Genomic DNA, 18,059 nt, shown 5'->3' on the forward strand with positions numbered 1-18,059 from the left:
GCCAGAACTGAAAATCGAGAAAGATTTTCTCTCTGTACTTAACTGCTTATTTCAAAGATCCCTAAAATAAATGAAAACCTTGATTACCTTCCATGGCATTCTGCAATATTGCTTCATAGAGATACAGATTTTTTCCCACATAGAATGTCCAGAGAAGTTAACTGCTTTTATAAACAAGGCAAGTTTTATGTACAAGTGCCAAAAGAGACCCTGCCTTTGTCCCAGGATGTAAAACCCATGACAGAGACTCCTAAATACTCTATCCTCGCCACTTCTAATTATTCCTGAAGTTCCCTAATTAGTGCTTCCTGTCAGGACTTGCCAGTCTACTTATTGAATAAAAAACCAAACCAAACCAACCAACCAAACAAACAAACAAACGTGGAGAAACAAATCGGCCTCTAACATCCCATGGTACTAGCTGTTAACTCAGTCACTAGTTCTTTTGAAGAGTTCCTTCTCAAAAACTATACTTACATGAACGGATAACATAATTTCCATTTAATTGTGGTAGTTCACAATTCTACTAAAGTCTACTTAGGAATGTCCTATGGCCTGAAGGGACCCACCCTAGCTTGGAACACCACCCCCTTTGGTCCCCACCTCACTCCCACTCACCCAGAACAGAGCTCCTGGTCAAATAGGGAAGAACTGAAAGAGACTTTCAACTCTTCATGACCCCATCTAGAGCCCAGATTATAACTCCTGACTCCACGGAAGCAGAGTGGTCTACATCATCCATCTGATGCTTAGGAGTAGGTTTCCTGGTTTTAGAAAAGCAGGGCATGTTAAGAGAAGCCCAACTGAGCTCACAGAGCTGATCCACAGGCTCTCACAATACTTGCTGGTTCTACTCCCTGAGAAATGAAGAAGGCAAAGTCTGAAGTTCTTATGAGCCAGAGGGGTCTTACCTCTGAGGCTTTCTAATGTCCCAGAGTCCCACTCCTTCCTTTGAATTGGCTGTGGCCAATAACCGTGGCTCCACGGGGTTAAACATGACACTGTGAAAGGCTGACGGATAGTTTGCCAGGCAGAAGGGCTCTGTGAAAACAGAAATTACAATCAAGTCACCTGAGACACCACTCCATCAGGGTCAGGCAGTGAACACAGCAGGAGCAGACTCTTGAACCATGAGGCACCAGCCTTCATGTCTCCCTGATCCCCAACACCAATCGAACCCATTTAAGCCAAACTTAAAACACTCAGATCAGATCCTAATTCAAAGGGGAAAGTGAGCTGTCTACAGAAGTAAACATTAATTCCCTAAAAACTCTTAACAACCAACTTCTGATACTGTTATCATATTTTTTAAACAATTTGTTTATTTATTTTATGTGTATGTGTACACTGTAGCTGTGTTCAGACACACCAGAAGAGAGCATCAGATCCCATTACAGATGGTTGTGAGCCAACATGTGGTTGCTGGGAACTGAACTCAGAGCCTCTGGAAGAGCAGCTGGTGCTCTTAACCACTGAGCCATCTCTCCAGCCCCCAAGTTATTATATCTTTAATGCTTATAAAATTGCAAGTTTTATACACATATAGATTTAATGAAGACAAAGTGAAACAGTAAAAAACAAAAAGAAGTCAACACAATGGTGCAGTTTCCCTTCTGGTTCATGAGGCTCCCTGAAGGGTTGGGACAGAACTGTGTTTGTCTTCTAGCATCAAAAAAACAACAAAACAAGCAAACAAAACCCCCTGCCTGGTGCCCCTTTTCTGTAATTGAAGAAAAATGGGCTATGAGTTCAAGTCCAATCTAAGTTACACAGATTTTGTTTTTGCTCAGTCACAGGTAGCTGGAGAATGACTGGTAAACGTATCCCCCTTGTGACCACTCCGGGCAGGATGGACCTCCAGTGTCATGATCTATGCTGCATGTGAGAATCCTACATTTCTTTTCTCTGGATTTTACTCACACACTGACTGTAATCAGACTATTCAGCACAATCCAACAACTCTGTCCATAGTGACCTACCTCCATGAGGAGACTCCCGGATATCCCAAATGAGAACCCGGCCATCATCTGAAGAGCTGGCAAAAATGTTGTCATTCACTGGGCTCACTGACAAGCCATATACTGCATCTTCATGAGCAAACACATCCAGGGTCTCACTGCTGAGAAAGAGAGCAAGAAGAAAGCACATAGACACACATATACACGCAAACATTGGACAGAGGCCAGCCCTATTGTACCTAACTAGGGTTCAGTTTCTTTCATTCCCAGGAGAAATTTAATCCAGGTAACCAACGAGATACTAAATTAAGGTAATGGGCAATGCTCAAGTGAAATACATAAGCACTAATATGTGTGCATAAGAATAAATGTATAGGAGCTGGAGAAGTAGCTGAATTTAAGGTTAAGAGCATCGACTGCTCTTCCAAAGGTCCTAAGTTCAATTCCCAGCAACCACATGGTGGCTCACAACCATCTACAATGTGATCTGATGCCCTCTACTGGTGTGTCTACATAAAATAAATAAATAAATAGTTTTAAAAAGAATAAAGGTATATTTAGAGGTATTACTTGTATGAATTTCATAATTTTTACACTAAACATATTTAAAAGTGACCCAGTAGCTGAATTTTGTGTTTTCACTTATCACTTGTATAGAAATTTGAGGGTGATACTAGATTTCCAAAAACAAAGGGGAGGCTCTAAAGCAGCCAGACCTGTAATAGCCGAGGTAGAGGCCCCCCAGGAGACTAGCGTGTTGATTAACAAGACCTGGTGTGATGTCCTAGCATCACCTGACCCTAGGTTACCTAAAAGCTCTGGGCCACTGTTCCCTCTTGCCATGGGTATCACCAGTATCCCGCACTAAATGGTTGTGATAGTTAAATAGGGGTCATAAAAATTTCTTAGAACAATGTCTGACATATGACAGTAAAAATTCAATAATATTAGTTATTATTAACTATTAATCTTTATTATGTATAAATAATATATAAATTTAAAGAGGAAAAACTCTTCTCTCTTTTATTTCTAATTGTATGCCAACTTTGCAAATTTTTTTTTAAATAAAATAGAAACTATTATAGGAATTGGTTTGTCTGTTTCAGAAAACTAACATTGGTTTCATATTATTTCCCTCAGTACCTAAAATCTACGTCTAAAAAGATATTTGCCACCGTTCATCTAAAAAAGGGTCAGTCATCTTCACACACCAATAATCTATTTACCTTTCAACATCATGGAGGATAACTTGCTCATCATTTCCTACAAAAGAAAAAAATAGACATTTTATAATTCCTGCAAGTGGTCCCTTCCACCTGACAAAATGGGATTTTAAAGTTTCCAAGGAAAAAAAAAATCATAAATTGGCAAGATAGCTCAGAAAGTGGAAGCCTGAATTCCTGAGCTTGATTCCCAGAACCCATGGTAGAAGGAAAAAACTAATTACTGAATTACTGAAAATTGTCCTATACATGTGTGTATACATGTGCACACACATACACGTGCACATACATACACTAGAGTGTTAAATTAGGAAAACCTATGAAGACAATTTTAAGAAGTCAGCCACAGTGGTACCTGCTTGTATGTAATCCCTACCCTTAGGGGAGGTAGAGGCAGAAGGATCAGAAGGCTCAGGGCCAGCCTAGGACACATGAGAACCTGTCTCAAAAAGCCGTATATTCTCTCTTTTAAAAAAATTTAACAGAGCCGTCTTTATAGGTTTTTTTCTTTTTGTTGTTGTTTTTAAAAGCAATAACAAAAAAACCTGGCAACAGTTCTTAGAATGCATTATCAGACCAAAATAAACTGCTGTCATTCAGGAAAAGTGAATGGCCAAGCAGTGTGCTCAGCCAGACTAACCCACCCAACATCCAGCAAAGCAACCAGCAATTATAAGACCTGGAATAAGATCTCTTAATATTTCTAGGCTTTGGCTGTCCACATGAACAGAGGGATAACTACTGTCTGCCAGCCTGTAAACGCGTTCAGAATAGGGCTGAGCACTTGAGAGTAACATCCCCAGTAATGTCAACTGTTTCTACCTCATCCTTCATAGCATTAGAATCTGATGAGTGTGATCCTAAATGGTAGTAAAGCTTTCTTCCATAACTTTCTCTTATCTAAAAAACTATATTCATGATACATCTTTAAATTGCTTATAAAGTCAAAACAAATAAAGCATGCATGTGTAAGACAAAAGACATATCCCACTCTCAAATGCACAGTCTAAAGCCACAAATACAAGGCAAAAATAGTGGTAAGGACATGGTCTAAATCATCTCAACTTTCCAAGCCCTAGCTGTGCATTCTCCAGTGGGTGTACACTAATGGCATAAATGAACTCATGCTAATACTTTCCAGGTGCCAAACATGGTGAGGCACTGGAGAAAAGATTCTGTCCAGTCCTTTAAGAATTGAGAGTACTACTACACAAACTGGTAGGAGGAGGAGGGTGAACTATAGGAAAATAGCACTTTTAGCTTTAGGAACAATTATACCCTTCATGTTCAGAGACAAAGAAGACATCAAAGACACAACTGTAAACTCCTGCCTGTGGAATAGGACAGGCTGAATGTGTGGCTGGGAACTATAAACCCAATGCTCAGAAAACAAAGGCAGGGAGATTACCTTAAGTTCAAGGCTAGCCGGAGCTACATTGTGACCAGTAGGTCAGCCAGGCCAACTTGGGACCCAACAAGACCCTGCCTCAGGAAATTTTGAAAAAGTGGGAAGGGCACAAAAGGCAAATAAAGCAGCCCAATGCCACCTAAGACATACAGTCATTTAGTTGACAAGGAGACTGAGGTTGGGCAGGTCAACTGGATTAGACCTTACTCTGTGGACACTAAAGGATCAAAGGAAACCTGTAAAAGTGTTATCTGTGAATAAGCTCACCCTTTCTAGTTCTTCCTGAACTCTAGCTGACTGGTTCAACTTAGCTGTTCTAGCTCAGACTCCTCTTCAAGTTGACTGATTTAATATGGCTTTTCTCAGCTTCTCCTGAATTGCTCTGCTTGGTCTTTAACTCTGAGCAATTTGTTTGAATCTTCTGGCTCCTTGTTCTCTGGCTTCAGCTGCCTCTGCTGACCTGCTCATGAACTCATGAAGAAACAACTCCACTGCACTGCACTGACCCCCTCTCTGATGCTCTTCAATAGCTTCTCTTTCCTGTGCTGTTGTCTCAAGAGTTGGGTTTATCCTATCTCTGACTCATTTTGTCAAATCTTTCTCTTGTCACTTTGTCTGTCCCTCGATTAGACATCACTGTTTGGGATTAAATGTGTATATCTATATTCTAACCAAAGGGATTAAAGATCTGCATCCAGCCAGATCACACGGACCTAGTAGGCCTTTGGATGTGATCCCTTGCCAGAGCAGTCATGTTGCTGGATTTACATGACTGCTCTACAAATGCCTCTACAAAAATATGGTCATTTTTAAAAAAATGACAGTTTATGGCCAGAGAGAGATGGCTCAGGGGCTACATACAGATCTGCCATGCAAACCTGGTGACCTGTGTTGATCCCTTAACTCACATAAGGCAGAAGGACAAAAACAACTCCACAAAGTTTTATCCCTTTACCTCTGTATACACTATGTGTCCACACATATCATACACATACAATACTTTAAAACTTAAAGATGCTTGAGAAATGCTTAAGAAGTCATTCTAAAATACATAAGTGAATAAAACTTTGTAGAAGCAATGATTTGAGGAAAAGTGAGTTATCAGGTTAGAGGATGACCTCATGATCATTAGAGAGGTACCTTAAACATGGCAGCTCACATGGTAATCAAGAATTTAGAAGACAGGATATGAACAACTGGAGTTCAACCTTGTCTACATAGTGCATTCAAGGCCACTATTAAGATGAACCATGTAACCAGGAGGCTAAGGCTACAGAAGGAGACCTTATTGAAGAACAAAAACAAAAAGAGAAGGCTATAGAAGAAAGAAGAAGGAAGAAGGAGGAAGGGGAGGAGAGGAAGAGGAGGCAGAGAAAGAAGAAGGAAGGAGGAAGAGGAGGAAGAACCACCTTATAAAAATGACATGTTTAACAAGTAGAAAGAATATATGTTCAGCAGTGTCTTTTACTTTGATTTTGTTGTCCTTTCTGCCCCTATTCTGGCCATGTTAAGGGCAACTCAGGGTTCTACATATCCTAGGCAAGTATGCTACCACTGAAATATATCCTCAACCCAGCCAGGTGCATTTCAAGTGCTTCTAAAACACAGGAGATATCCAATGGGAAAATCTGCAGTTAACAAAGGCCAGGGCTAGAAATTCTATACCAGCCACTCCAAATGTACACTAACACACTGTTTTTCAAACCAGAGTTATGAATGGGTCAGAACATCAAGTTGAGTCACAACCAGTATCCTTTAAAAGGAATTAGTGGGGCAGAGCTAAAATGATGGCTCAGTTGCTAAAAGTACTTGCTATGTGATCATGAGAACTGGAATTTAAATCCCCTTACCAGCATAACAAGCTAGGCAACCCTCAAACACTCACAGCTTCAGCTCTGAAGAACCCAATGATCTCCTTTGACCTCTACACACACATACACATATGCACACTCTCTCCCCCCCCCTTCTCTCCTTCTCTCTCTCTCTCTCTCCCCCTATTATATATATATATATATATATATATATATATATATATATATCTCAAGCCTGACAGACCAGTCTTTGGTTCCCAGAACCCTTACGGATGAAGGAGAGAACCAACTTTAGCAACATGACCTCTAACCTCCACATGCTCACCAAGACATGCACTCCCTGAATAATTAAGTAAATGCAATTAAAAGAAAAAAGGTGTTGTTGTTTAAATCAAGCCTAATGTTCACAATGGGTCTATATAATACCAGTGTTTGAAGTAGGAGTTTAAGGCCAACCTGGCTACGAGACCTTCGGCCATCGATCTACCAAACAGCAGAAAGAGCAGCCCAGATGGAAAGCAGGGAGGGCAGGAAATTCCTATCATTCCAGCACCTGGGAGGCAGACTCAAGAGGTCAAAGTACAAGGTAATCCTTGGCCTGCACTATGTAAGACCTTGTCTCAAAAAACAGTATGGTCAAATCTTTCTAGATGAAAATTTAAAGTTGGAAAGATGGGTCAGAAGAAGCAAAGGAACTTGATGCACAAAGCTATGTAAAGATGGAAGGAGTATTCATACCTATACACACAATAATTAAAAATAAATACAATAGAACAAATATGAGATCTCAGAAGACACAGATTAGGAAGTTTGCACTGTATGTGGTAAGGTTATTGCTTCCTGTGTGTGCAACAAATTAGCACACTTTTAGCCAAGGCAGGAAGGGAGAAGGAATGAGGACATGGAGAAAGGATGATAGATCCCTAATTCACTGCTGTAAAAATCACAGAAAAAAAATTATACAGAGTCAGTAATTTTATGGCTCAGTAAGATATAAAAAAAATAAGTTCTTACCACTTTTTTTTTTTTTTACTAATTTCCCAAGGAAGAATCTGTCTTCTTACCTCCAGAGAATACTCTGGTGTTTCCACTGTTGAAAGCCAGGCAGAAAATGTTGGAATGGTGCTCCCCTTTCAGCTGTATGGGTTTGACCCTGGAATGGATAGCTTGTTCCATGTGCCATAGCAGAACTCGGCGGTCATCTCCTCCTTTAGCAGAGAGCAAGAATCTAGGGTTAAAACAATTGATATTGCAAGGCTAACATTTGGTTTTGCCACCTCAACTCCCATCCTTTCTGAATCTACACCTCCTCAATACAGAAGACTCTGAGAGGGCGTATAAATCTAGGATTTTTTTCCCATGAAGCACATGAACTCTAAAGCACCCATTTTCCCAGGACTTGCTTGGTTGACTGTTTTATGTTAGTGGTAATAGAGATGGAACCCAGAGCCTTGTGCATACTAGTCAAGTACTCTATCTTCCACTGGGCCCTTTTCAACTTCTGACTCTTAAATAGATAATGCAGAAATTAAAATGGATAAGCCCTGACATTGAGACACTCCTCACCCACACCACTTTGTTCCACCTGCCTTGAGACTTAGTATTTAAATATTTATTTGCTTATTATTTGGAATCTTTCTAGTGAAGTTTTGGGCAAGGGGAACAGGAAATACCCAATAGAACATCAACTAGTTTCTACTGCTTGCAACCAAAGAACTCTTAAGTAGTGTTTCTAGCATAACAAATTGCAAAGCAATCCTTGATGTAGTCTTGGTGACTATCGGACAGTATACAGACAACAACTAAGGGCCTGCTTGACCCTAATACTCCTATTAGGGTTGTTAAAATGCAGTTCTCATGGGAGCCTGGCTCTTAACTGTGTAATTTTCAGTGGTCTGAACTGCAAAAGCAGTAGCATACTGTATGAATTAGCTCCTAGAGGATGAGAATACATGTGTTCTACATATTTGCCAATGTGTTTAAAAGTGTCTGGAGGAACAAACTACTAATGAAGATTACTTCTAGGGAACAGAAGAGAAGTAGGGAAAGATTGCATGTGCACATATGCTATCAAGGTACAAATGTTTACTACTGAATTATTTATTATACCCATTCCTATTTGACTTTTAAAAAAATATAGGTATGTGTATCTGCATGTGGTTATGTGCACATGAGTAAAGCTTCCTGCAGTGGTAGAGATATTAGATCTCCTGGAGCTGGAGTTACAGAGTTGTGAGCTGCCTGACATGAGTACTGAGAACTGTACTCAGGTCCTCTTGAAGAGCAGCCAATACTCTTTTTTTTAAAATAGATTTTCTTATTTTATGGATGTGAGTACACTGTAGCTGTCTTCAGACACACCAGAAGAGGGCATCAGATCCCATGACAGATGGTTTTGAGCCACTGTATGGTTGCTGGAAATTGAACTCAGGACCTCTGAAAAGTCAGTGCTCTTAACCTCTTAGCCATCTCTCCAGCCTGCAGCCAATGCTCTTAACTGTTATGTTCTTTATCCCACGTCTCCTGTTTGACTTTTATTAACAAGCCAATAACATTTTTATTTTCCAAAATAAATAACATTTTATTTTCCAAAAAATAAAAATAAAAAGATAAGCCATATGAATAGCAATAAACAGTAGCTCTGAGCCTCTGGCTCTCTACCGACCCAAGGTTAAAAGTACAAGGAATGGAATGGCCAAGCTAGTGGTGAAGCTATACTGCCCCAGGTAGACAGTGCACTTAGCACCACTTAGCACACCTATACAAACAAGATCGTGCCACAGAGCATTAAGTCAATGGTTTATAACAGCTGATACAGAAGTACCCAGAGGTCTTTGCTGGCAGGTATAACAGAGTATGGGCTCCAATATCCATTTGTGTAAAATATTTTTTAAGCTACATGACAGCAGGGATTTTGGCACTTTTGTTGAAATGGGATCTAAATGAATGAACCAAAGAGTAGGCAGTGGGCTGGAGAGATGCCCCAGCAGTGAAGAGTAGGGACTGCTCTTACAGGGGAACAGAGTTCAATGCTAGGTGTGGCTCAGGAGCACCTTTAACTCCAGTTCCAAGAGATTCACCACCCTCTCGTGGCCTCTCAAGGTAATGTACTCACATGTAAAGGTACACACACAAAAAAGATAAAAATCTTTTTTAAAAGTAAGCATTGAACATGATTATATTGCAGATTTTGCCTGCAGCTGCCTAGCCATGCCTAGGTGACTGTATGGAAAGTTGTTCCAGTGCTCACTGTAACTGTTAGGCTCCTCCTGGGACACTTCATGGGATCAAAAAAGGAAAAGAATTTACATATTCAAGAGAGCAGAAGTCACAGAGCAGAGTAAAAAATTGCAGACACTGTCTGATAAGCTATTCAAATTATATAAAGGGCCACTAAAACTGGACGTGAGAGACGTAATCTGAATCTCTGAAGTGGGTGGGGGTACTAGGTTCAAGACTGTGAGTGCAGCCTCCCTGACTTCCCTCCAGAATAGACTGTACCCTTGAACTTTGAACTTAAAAAAACTTTCTCCCTTTAAAAAAAAAAAAACCAATCTGAATATAAAATGACTAATACTTTATCAAGAAAGATAACAAAGGGGAAATCAGCAATGAGTGCTCGTGGAAATGAATGAAAACAATCAGGTTCTTTCTCTTTGTGTATACTGAAGTGGTCTAATCTGGATAACACCAAAAGGCAAAAGAGATAGGACAGCCTCTTGGGAAGATACTGAGGTGGCTTCTTACAGAACTAAAGACACTTTCATTATGCAACCCAGAACTCTGTGTTCTCCTGAATTTACCCTAATTTGCAATATCAAAAAGGGAGGGGATGAGGTGGAGGGAAGGAAAGCAGGCAGAGATGGCTGGAATTGGTGGGCTTTTTGAAGGTGGTGTGGAAATCTAGTGTACGGAAATCCATGAATGTGATCCCAACGAGGACTCCTAGCAATGGGGGCTATGGAATCTCAACTGGCCATCTTTTACCAGGTGAGGTTTCCAGAGGTGGGACTGGATCACATTCAATTGAGTTGTTAGCCAAGAGTGATTCCAGAGAAAGTTCCAAACAACCTCAGCTGCTGCTAAGACAAAGGGTGGTTCTCTGCAAACCGATATTGGGGGCTCGTTGCCGCGGACAGCATCCATACAACTCACTGAAAATGCAGAAACTGAGCTGATGCCCACATGGAGCCTTCACTCCTACGTTTTCCTGGTTCTGGTGCAATAAAGTACTCTACAAGCTACCATAAGAGAAACATGGATACCAATTCAGCCACAAAATGTTTGATTTACCCTTTATTCCACCTACAAAAGATGCTAGGGCAATGCAGCAAAGAACTTGTGAGAGTAGCCAACCATGTCTGATTTGACCTAAGATCTACTCTATGAGAAGGAACCCATAACCAGCTTCGGTAACCAAGAACCAGAGACTAGGCCCAGAGACCCCGGATAAAACCAAACACTACTGGTCAAAAAGAGTATCCATAAAATGACTCCTAATGATAGCTATGTAGTAGCCTGCAGAATGCTACACTCATGGTTAGTGCCTTATCCAGTCATCATCGAAGAGGCTTCTGGCAGCAGATGGGAACAGATACAGAGACCCGTAGCCAGACATCATTTGGAGATACAGTCTAAATGGAATGTCTCCACCAGATCCTTCCCCTCAGAGCTCAGGGAATCCCTCAGAGAGTGTTAAGATCCAAAGGGGATAGGGGACACCAGAACAAGGCCTTCTGAATAAGAAGGGTGCATATGAGCTCACAGAGACTGAGGCAGCAAGCACAGGGCCTACAAGGGTCTGCCCCAGGTCCTGTCTGTATATATTACAGCTTTTCATATTAACGTTTTTATGGGACTTCTGTCTGTGAGAATGGGTGGGTCTCTTGACTCTTGTGCTTGTTCCCTGGACTCTTTTCCTCCTACTGGATTGATATGTCCAACTTACATATGGTAGTTTTTGCTTCATCTTATTGTATTTTATTGTACCATGTTTGGTTGTTGTCTTTTAAGAGACAATTCTTTTCTAATGAGAGACAGAAGGGATGAACAGATCGTGAACTGGGAGAAATAAAGGGAGAAAAAAGTATAATTAGGATATTTATAAGAGAAGAATTTATTTTCAATAAAAGGGAAAAAAAGCAAACAAACATGATTAAAAATATATTTGACAAGTTATCAACATTTTGTCAAACCTGACTTGTATTTATATTCCCTTACATTTAAATAAGAAATTGTTATGACTTACAGAAAATAACGATGCTATGGTTATATTTTCCAGGAAGTCCTACTCAGCAAGGAATATATACTAAGATAGGTGATATCTGCATGTCTCGTTTTGTTGAAACAGGGATTTTCTGTGTAGTCTTGGGTGTCCTGGAACTCACTTTGTATACCAGACTGCAGCACTGGGGTTACCACAAATGTTGCCAGGAGTAACTTTTGGTGACTACTAGGGATCTGAACTCTGGTCCTTATACTTGCTTGCAAAGGACCCACTGAGTCATGTCTCTAGCCCCCTCATTTAGTCAATTTTAAATGGTAGATATTTTATATTGTGAAGTTCTATACAGAAAAGAATGTCTGACCTACAAACAGTCCAAGTGAAAAATATGATCACTTAAGGGAGCTCATGAGTGGGGCTGGAGAGATAGATGGCTCAGCGGTTAAGAGCACTGTCTTCCAGAGATCCTTAGTTCAATTCCCAGCAACCATATGGTGGCTCTCAACCATCTGAAATTAGATCTGGTGCCCTCTTCTGGTATGTCTGAAGACAAAGACAGTGTACTCACACATATATAAAATAAAATGAGTATGGCATGGGGCTGCTTATAGGTTCAGCCCCAGTAAAGAGTCCAGACCAAGTATGAAGAGCCAAGTAAACCAAGAGGGACTGTATAGAGCAGATGAAGTTCTTATCAAATGTGTATTGTGGACATAGATAGGTACTGCCATGTCAAGGGTCCCAATGCCTCAATCCATGGGAGTGGCAAAGCTTTTCCCCTGGGAGGCTCAGAGGATGGCAAAGCCTTCCTTCTAGTACAGCATGTACAAGTGCTTAAAAATGGCTGGCCAGTGTATTCAAAAATTAGAAGCTCGGGGCTGGAGTTGACAGCCCTGAAAAGCATTGGCTGCCCTCCCAGAGGACCCTTTCAATTCTCAGCACCCACATGGCAGCTCACAACTGTCAGTAACTCCAGTTTCAAAGTATCTGGAGCCCTCTTCTGGCCTCTGTTGTGGACATTAGGCATGGGCATGGTATACAAACGTATACTCAGGTAAACACTCACACATACATACATACATATATAGAGATAGATATATAGAATTAACCAAACAAAACCCAAAACAAGGCCTTAGCTGTAGCTTCCTCCTAGATGACTATAACCTGAGACTACTCCCTACAAAGACCTCTCCAGACAAGCTAAGCACAAATTCTGTGCTGTGCATAAACATATGAAGGCTCCAGATTGCTGCACCTTGGTTCTGCTCTGAGGAGTGAACACAGCCCATACTGAGTCTGGATTCTTGGGGTTCATTTCACTTTGAACTAAGATCACCAATTGATGATGATGATGATACAGTAGCTTTGATGTTACAGAAAGCACCCTTTCCAGAGAGGCCTGAGCATTAAGCAGACCATGCAAAACCCTATCCCATTAAAAAAGCAGTCAGTCCCGTAGATACTAGCAAGGATGTGGAGATAGAGGAACACTCCTCCACTGTTGGTAGGGTTGTAAGCTGGTACAACCACTCTGGAAATCAGTCTGGCGGTTCCTCAAAAAATTGGACATAGTCCTACCTGAAGACCCAGTTATTCCACTTCTGGGCATATACTCCAAAGATGCTCCAACATACTTTAAGGACACATGCTCTACCAGGTTCATAGCAGCCCTATTTATAATAGCCAGAAGCTGGAAATAGCCCAGATGTCCTTCAGTAGACGAATGGATACAAAAATTGTGGTACATTTACACAATGGAATACTACTCAGCTACTAGAAACAATGACTTTTATGAAATTCCTAGGAAAATAGATATATCTAGAGAATATCATCCTGAGTGAAGTAACCCAATCACAAAAGAACAGACATAATGTACAATCACTGATAATTAAATACTAACCCCAGAAAGCTCTGAATACCCCAGAAACAACTCACAGATCATATGAAGCTCAAAAAAAGAAAGGCCAAAAAGTGGAAGCCTAAGTCCTTCTTAGAAAAATAAAATAAAATAAAAACAACAAGTGTATAGCACCCTCTCAGAGTGGGGTACACCCCTAATCCTTAAATCATTAATAACTCAAGACCTAAGAAGTTAGCCTTGTGGCAATTTTTGGTATTTAAAAATCATTATGTCTAATCTATACACACCAGGAAAACTTTGACTATTTCCATGTCACGTTTGTTTTACATGTACTTTATGCTTATGGTTACTAGTAAGATTTCAACGCACACTATCAAACCTTTAAAAAAAATCAAGTACTGACAAAAATATATTCATATAGCTTTATGCCAAAATGCTTTAAAAAATCTGTACATGTATCTCTTTTTTTCTTAAAAATAAAGTTGTAAGAAAAAAAAATGCAGTCAGTCATCTGGCCTCTTAACTTTATAGTCCAGAACAACTCAGCACAGAAGGAAAACAATGTGCTTTGAGTTTCCTCAAAAAGCTAGGCAAGCACAGGCAGAGACTGAGGGATGACCCTGAGACTCTAAGTGATAGATAAGACTGAAAACCATCTAAATGCCTAGCAATTCAAGTCTGGTTAAAATTACTGTTTAAGATCAGTGATATACTTCCAACATTCAGGAGAGTGGGGAAGGAAGATTACCGTAAGTTTGAGACCAGCCTGGGATAGAATACTGAGTTCCAGGCCAACCTGGGGTACAGAGTGAGAACCTATTTCAAAAAGCCAAAGTGAGGCTGAAGAGATAGCTCAGCAATTAAAAGCAATTACTTCTCTTCCAGAGAACCGAGGTTTGGTTTCCTGCGACCATTTCAGGTGGTTTATAACCTCCTGTAATTCTAGGAGATTAATGCTCTCTTCTGGTCTCTGTGGGTACTGCAGCAGGTACACTTAAAACACATGCATGAGCACACACACTTACAAACACATATAAATTTAAGCTGAGCCAGGCATGGTAGCATACACCCCTAATCCTAGTACTCAGGAGGCAGAAGACTGACGTTGAGGGCAAACTAGTCTACATAGTGAGTTCTTGGACAATCAGAGCAATGTAGAGAGGCCGTTTCTCGATGGTGGTGGTGGTGGTATAAAGTGTACACACCTCAAAACCCCCTAATTCCCTATGAATTTATCCTTGCCTTTCCAAGTCTTTCAAGTAATATAAGACTATCAATCACATAAAATCCATTCTAGCACTTGGCAAGTAGAAGAAGGAAGATCAAGAATTTAAAGTCAATCTGGCCTACAGGAAACCATTAGGGGGAAAATAGCAACAATGATCTGAAATGTAGGTGATCTGGATCCTGAGACTGCTCCTTAGTCTACTCCAATCCAGTTTATTGTCAATGAAGAGCTACTGAAACCAGCCAGATTAAATGACCAGGTTGATAACTCTTTAAAAAGGCAGTTTTATAGAGTTCAGTTTGGTCCCAAAACTTCAGTGTAGCTAAAATAACTCTGAACCCTTGATCCTCTTGCCTCTATTACAGACAACCAACAAGACATCAGGTTTTGTGTGGAGCTAGGTACCAGGCAGTCCTAAATGTCAGTCAAACACTCTTACTACCTGAGCTATACCTGCTCAATTTGGTACACTAAATTTTGTCCACAGGTAAGGGAGGTCACATGATATGACAAGGCACTAGGCTGAGTTTCTTTCCTTTTTCTTTTTTAAAAAGATTTATTTATTTCTTCAGACACACCAGAAGAGAGCATCAGATCTCATTACAAATGGTTGTGAGCCACCATGTGGTTGCTGGGATTTGAACTCACTCAAGACCTCTGGAAGAGCAGCCAGTGCTCTTAACCATTGAGCCATCTCTCCAGCCCCTAGGCTGACTTTCAATGACATTTCTTAAATCGGGAGTATAGGTAAGGGAATCAAATGGTAACACAGGCAAGTCTGAAGAGATAAGGGTTTCATCAGGACTTTGCTCCTTACAGCAGAAGTTGCCAGGGGCAGAACCAAGCCTTGTTGTACAGTATTGTAATTAAAACTACTCTGGAGGCTGAGACAGGAAGATAAAAAAAATTCAAAGCATTCTAAGCTACAAACTAAGCCAGAGGTGAAATAACACCCACAGCATCTGCTAAGACCCTATCTTTTTTTAGTTCTTTATTTAAAGATAAATCTGTTTATCTAATTTTATTTCATATCCCCAACAAGGTAAAAGAGCAAAGTTATTCCTATTTTAAAAGGGTCAAAAGTAAGGGCTAGGCATGGTGGCCTACGCCTGTAATCCCAGTATTTGGGAGGCAGGAGAACTGAGATAAATTTGAAGCCAGCCTGGGCTACAAAATGAGATCCTGCTTGGGAAGAAGGGAAAAGAAAATGAGGCCTGGCTTACCTTGGTTCCTAGCTTGGAGCACTCTACATTAAACAGGTAGTGGGTATCAAAGCACCACTCTAACTGAATATCTAGGACCCCGAGAAATAAAGTGGTTTCTCTAGAGCCGGGCAACTAGTGTGTTGGAATAGAATAGTTATGGCTTTAAAATCCAAACTTGATGCAGTCAGTCCTAGAAAATATCTCTAATTCCTGGGCAGAAACAGATGAAATCTACTGTACTTAAGTGTCCTTTCTCCTCCCACCAGAATAGGATTAGAAAGATCCCCCAGGGCATCATCGTTTTCTCCAATGGCCCATGAGGAAATGGGTATAAAAGAGGCTAAGCACACTATTCCTAAAGTGCTACCATCAATTAGAGGAACAGGGGGATTAACGTCCAACATGTCATTGTTCTCCCTAAACACCACTGGATAATTCTAGACATTGAAGAAATGTTTTTTTGGTCTTTGTTTGGCTTTGTAGTTTATGGTATATATTTTTTTAAAAGCACAATAAAACCCACAGCTTCATAGACATTATGGTAATACAAAATTTCCTTTCAAATGCTATTTTTAAGAGAATAAACTTAAACAGGCTAGAGACATGGTTCTGTCCGTACAGTGCTTGCCAACAGGAGGACCTGACTGTCCCAAGCACCCACATTAAAAGAATAAAAATAGACAACAGCTGAGTGGGGGTGGTGCACACCATTAATCACAGCACTTGGAGGCAGAGACAGGAGGATCTTTGAGTTTAAGGCCAACCTGGTCTACAAAGTGAGCTCCAGGGCATCTAGGGCTACATAGTTAAACCCTGTCTTGAAATAAATAAAATAAGTAAATAAATAAATAAATAAATAAATAAATAAAATTAAAATAAAAAATGTTAAATTTAAAAAAGCACCAGTCAAGTGTTTGCTTTCTTTCTACCTCCATCTTGGGCCCATGTTCTCCACACAGAAAGCCTAATAAAGCCACAGAAACCACCTCTGCTACAATTGCCATGGCCTCAGGCTGAGACAGGGTTTGGGATTGTGATGAGTAGCAGAACTACTGAGAGTCATGCATACCTTACACACAAGCAGAGGGTAGCAGCTGGTGGCAGCTGACGTCATAAGGAACCAGTGAGTGACAGAAAGGAAGGCATCCCAAGGACTGCTAGAGGCACTACTTGGAAATCTAAGAACACCCTCTGGTCATCACAAAACCTGATGTGTACAGGAGCTCAGCCTCAGATGCCTGCAAAGTTTTGTGGAAAGCCAACACTGAAGACTTATCTCAGCACACATAGTTGGCAATTGCTAAGAAACAAAGTGAAAGTACTTCAAAACATTCAGGAAAATAGACTCCAACTGCACAAGGAGAAAAAGGGGTTGCTGCAACAGGCATGGAAGTTAAAAACAAGTCACATGTAAATGTGTTGAACGCAAAGACTGTGGTTGCCCTGAAGACCAACAGTGGTAGTTCTGTGAATGTTATTATGGAATTGACAATGTGACCATTTAAACAAGGACTCTTCTGTTCCACATTTCAGAAGGGAAACACAAGCCAGTACCCCTTTGATCCCAGCACTCCAAAAGAAGACAGGTGGATCTCTGAATTCAAGGCTAGCCTGGTCTATAACTCTGTGTTCCAGGCCAACCAGTGCTATACAATGAGACCCTGTCAAGACAAAAAAAAAAAAAAAAAGTGGAATTTTTCTAGACACCCTGGTTCTAAATTTGCACTATTTATATCACCAATAAAGTTATGGCTCCTTGTGGGGATCAGGTTTAAGAGCGAGTATAGTGATATATATTTGTAATCCTAGTGCCTAGCAGGTAGAGAAAGGAGGGTCCTGGAATTTGCTGGCCAGCCCAGCATAGCCAAATTGGTGAGCTTAAGTTTAGTGGGAGATTCTCTCAAACACTAAGGTGGAAAGTGATTAAAGAACACACCCAAAATGGACTTCTGCTCTCCAAAGGCACACATAGAGAGAATATGTTTTATCTGTATAAACAGGATACATGTCAGTAATAAATCTGATGGCCTATAGCTTAGGCAAGAATTAGGAGGTGGGACATCAGAGAAGCAGAAAGGATTCTGGGATAGTGCCAGGTGGAAGGTTCACCTTGGAAGATATGAAGAGACAGATGCATGGTA

At 40.6% G+C, this 18,059-nt stretch overlaps 1 protein-coding gene across 2 annotated transcripts in view; it reads right to left on the reverse strand.

The window, feature by feature from the left end:
- DCAF5 (DDB1 and CUL4 associated factor 5) overlaps nt 1–18,059 on the reverse strand; it is a 93,263-nt gene that overhangs the window by 57,863 nt on the left and 17,341 nt on the right. For both annotated transcript variants that reach the window (XM_080932779.1, XM_080932778.1), the window contains exons 2-5: nt 7,465–7,608; nt 3,185–3,221; nt 1,980–2,119; nt 912–1,041 (exon numbers count right to left, since the gene is read on the reverse strand). In XM_080932779.1, coding sequence (XP_080788905.1) covers nt 912–1,041; nt 1,980–2,119; nt 3,185–3,221; nt 7,465–7,576 — 419 coding nt within the window. In that variant the 5' untranslated portion in view covers nt 7,577–7,608. The remainder of the gene's footprint in view (nt 1–911; nt 1,042–1,979; nt 2,120–3,184; nt 3,222–7,464; nt 7,609–18,059) is intronic.

Source organism: Micromys minutus (assembly GCF_963924665.1).
Source record: "Micromys minutus genome assembly, chromosome: 1".
Taxonomy (NCBI): Eukaryota; Metazoa; Chordata; class Mammalia; order Rodentia; family Muridae; genus Micromys; species Micromys minutus.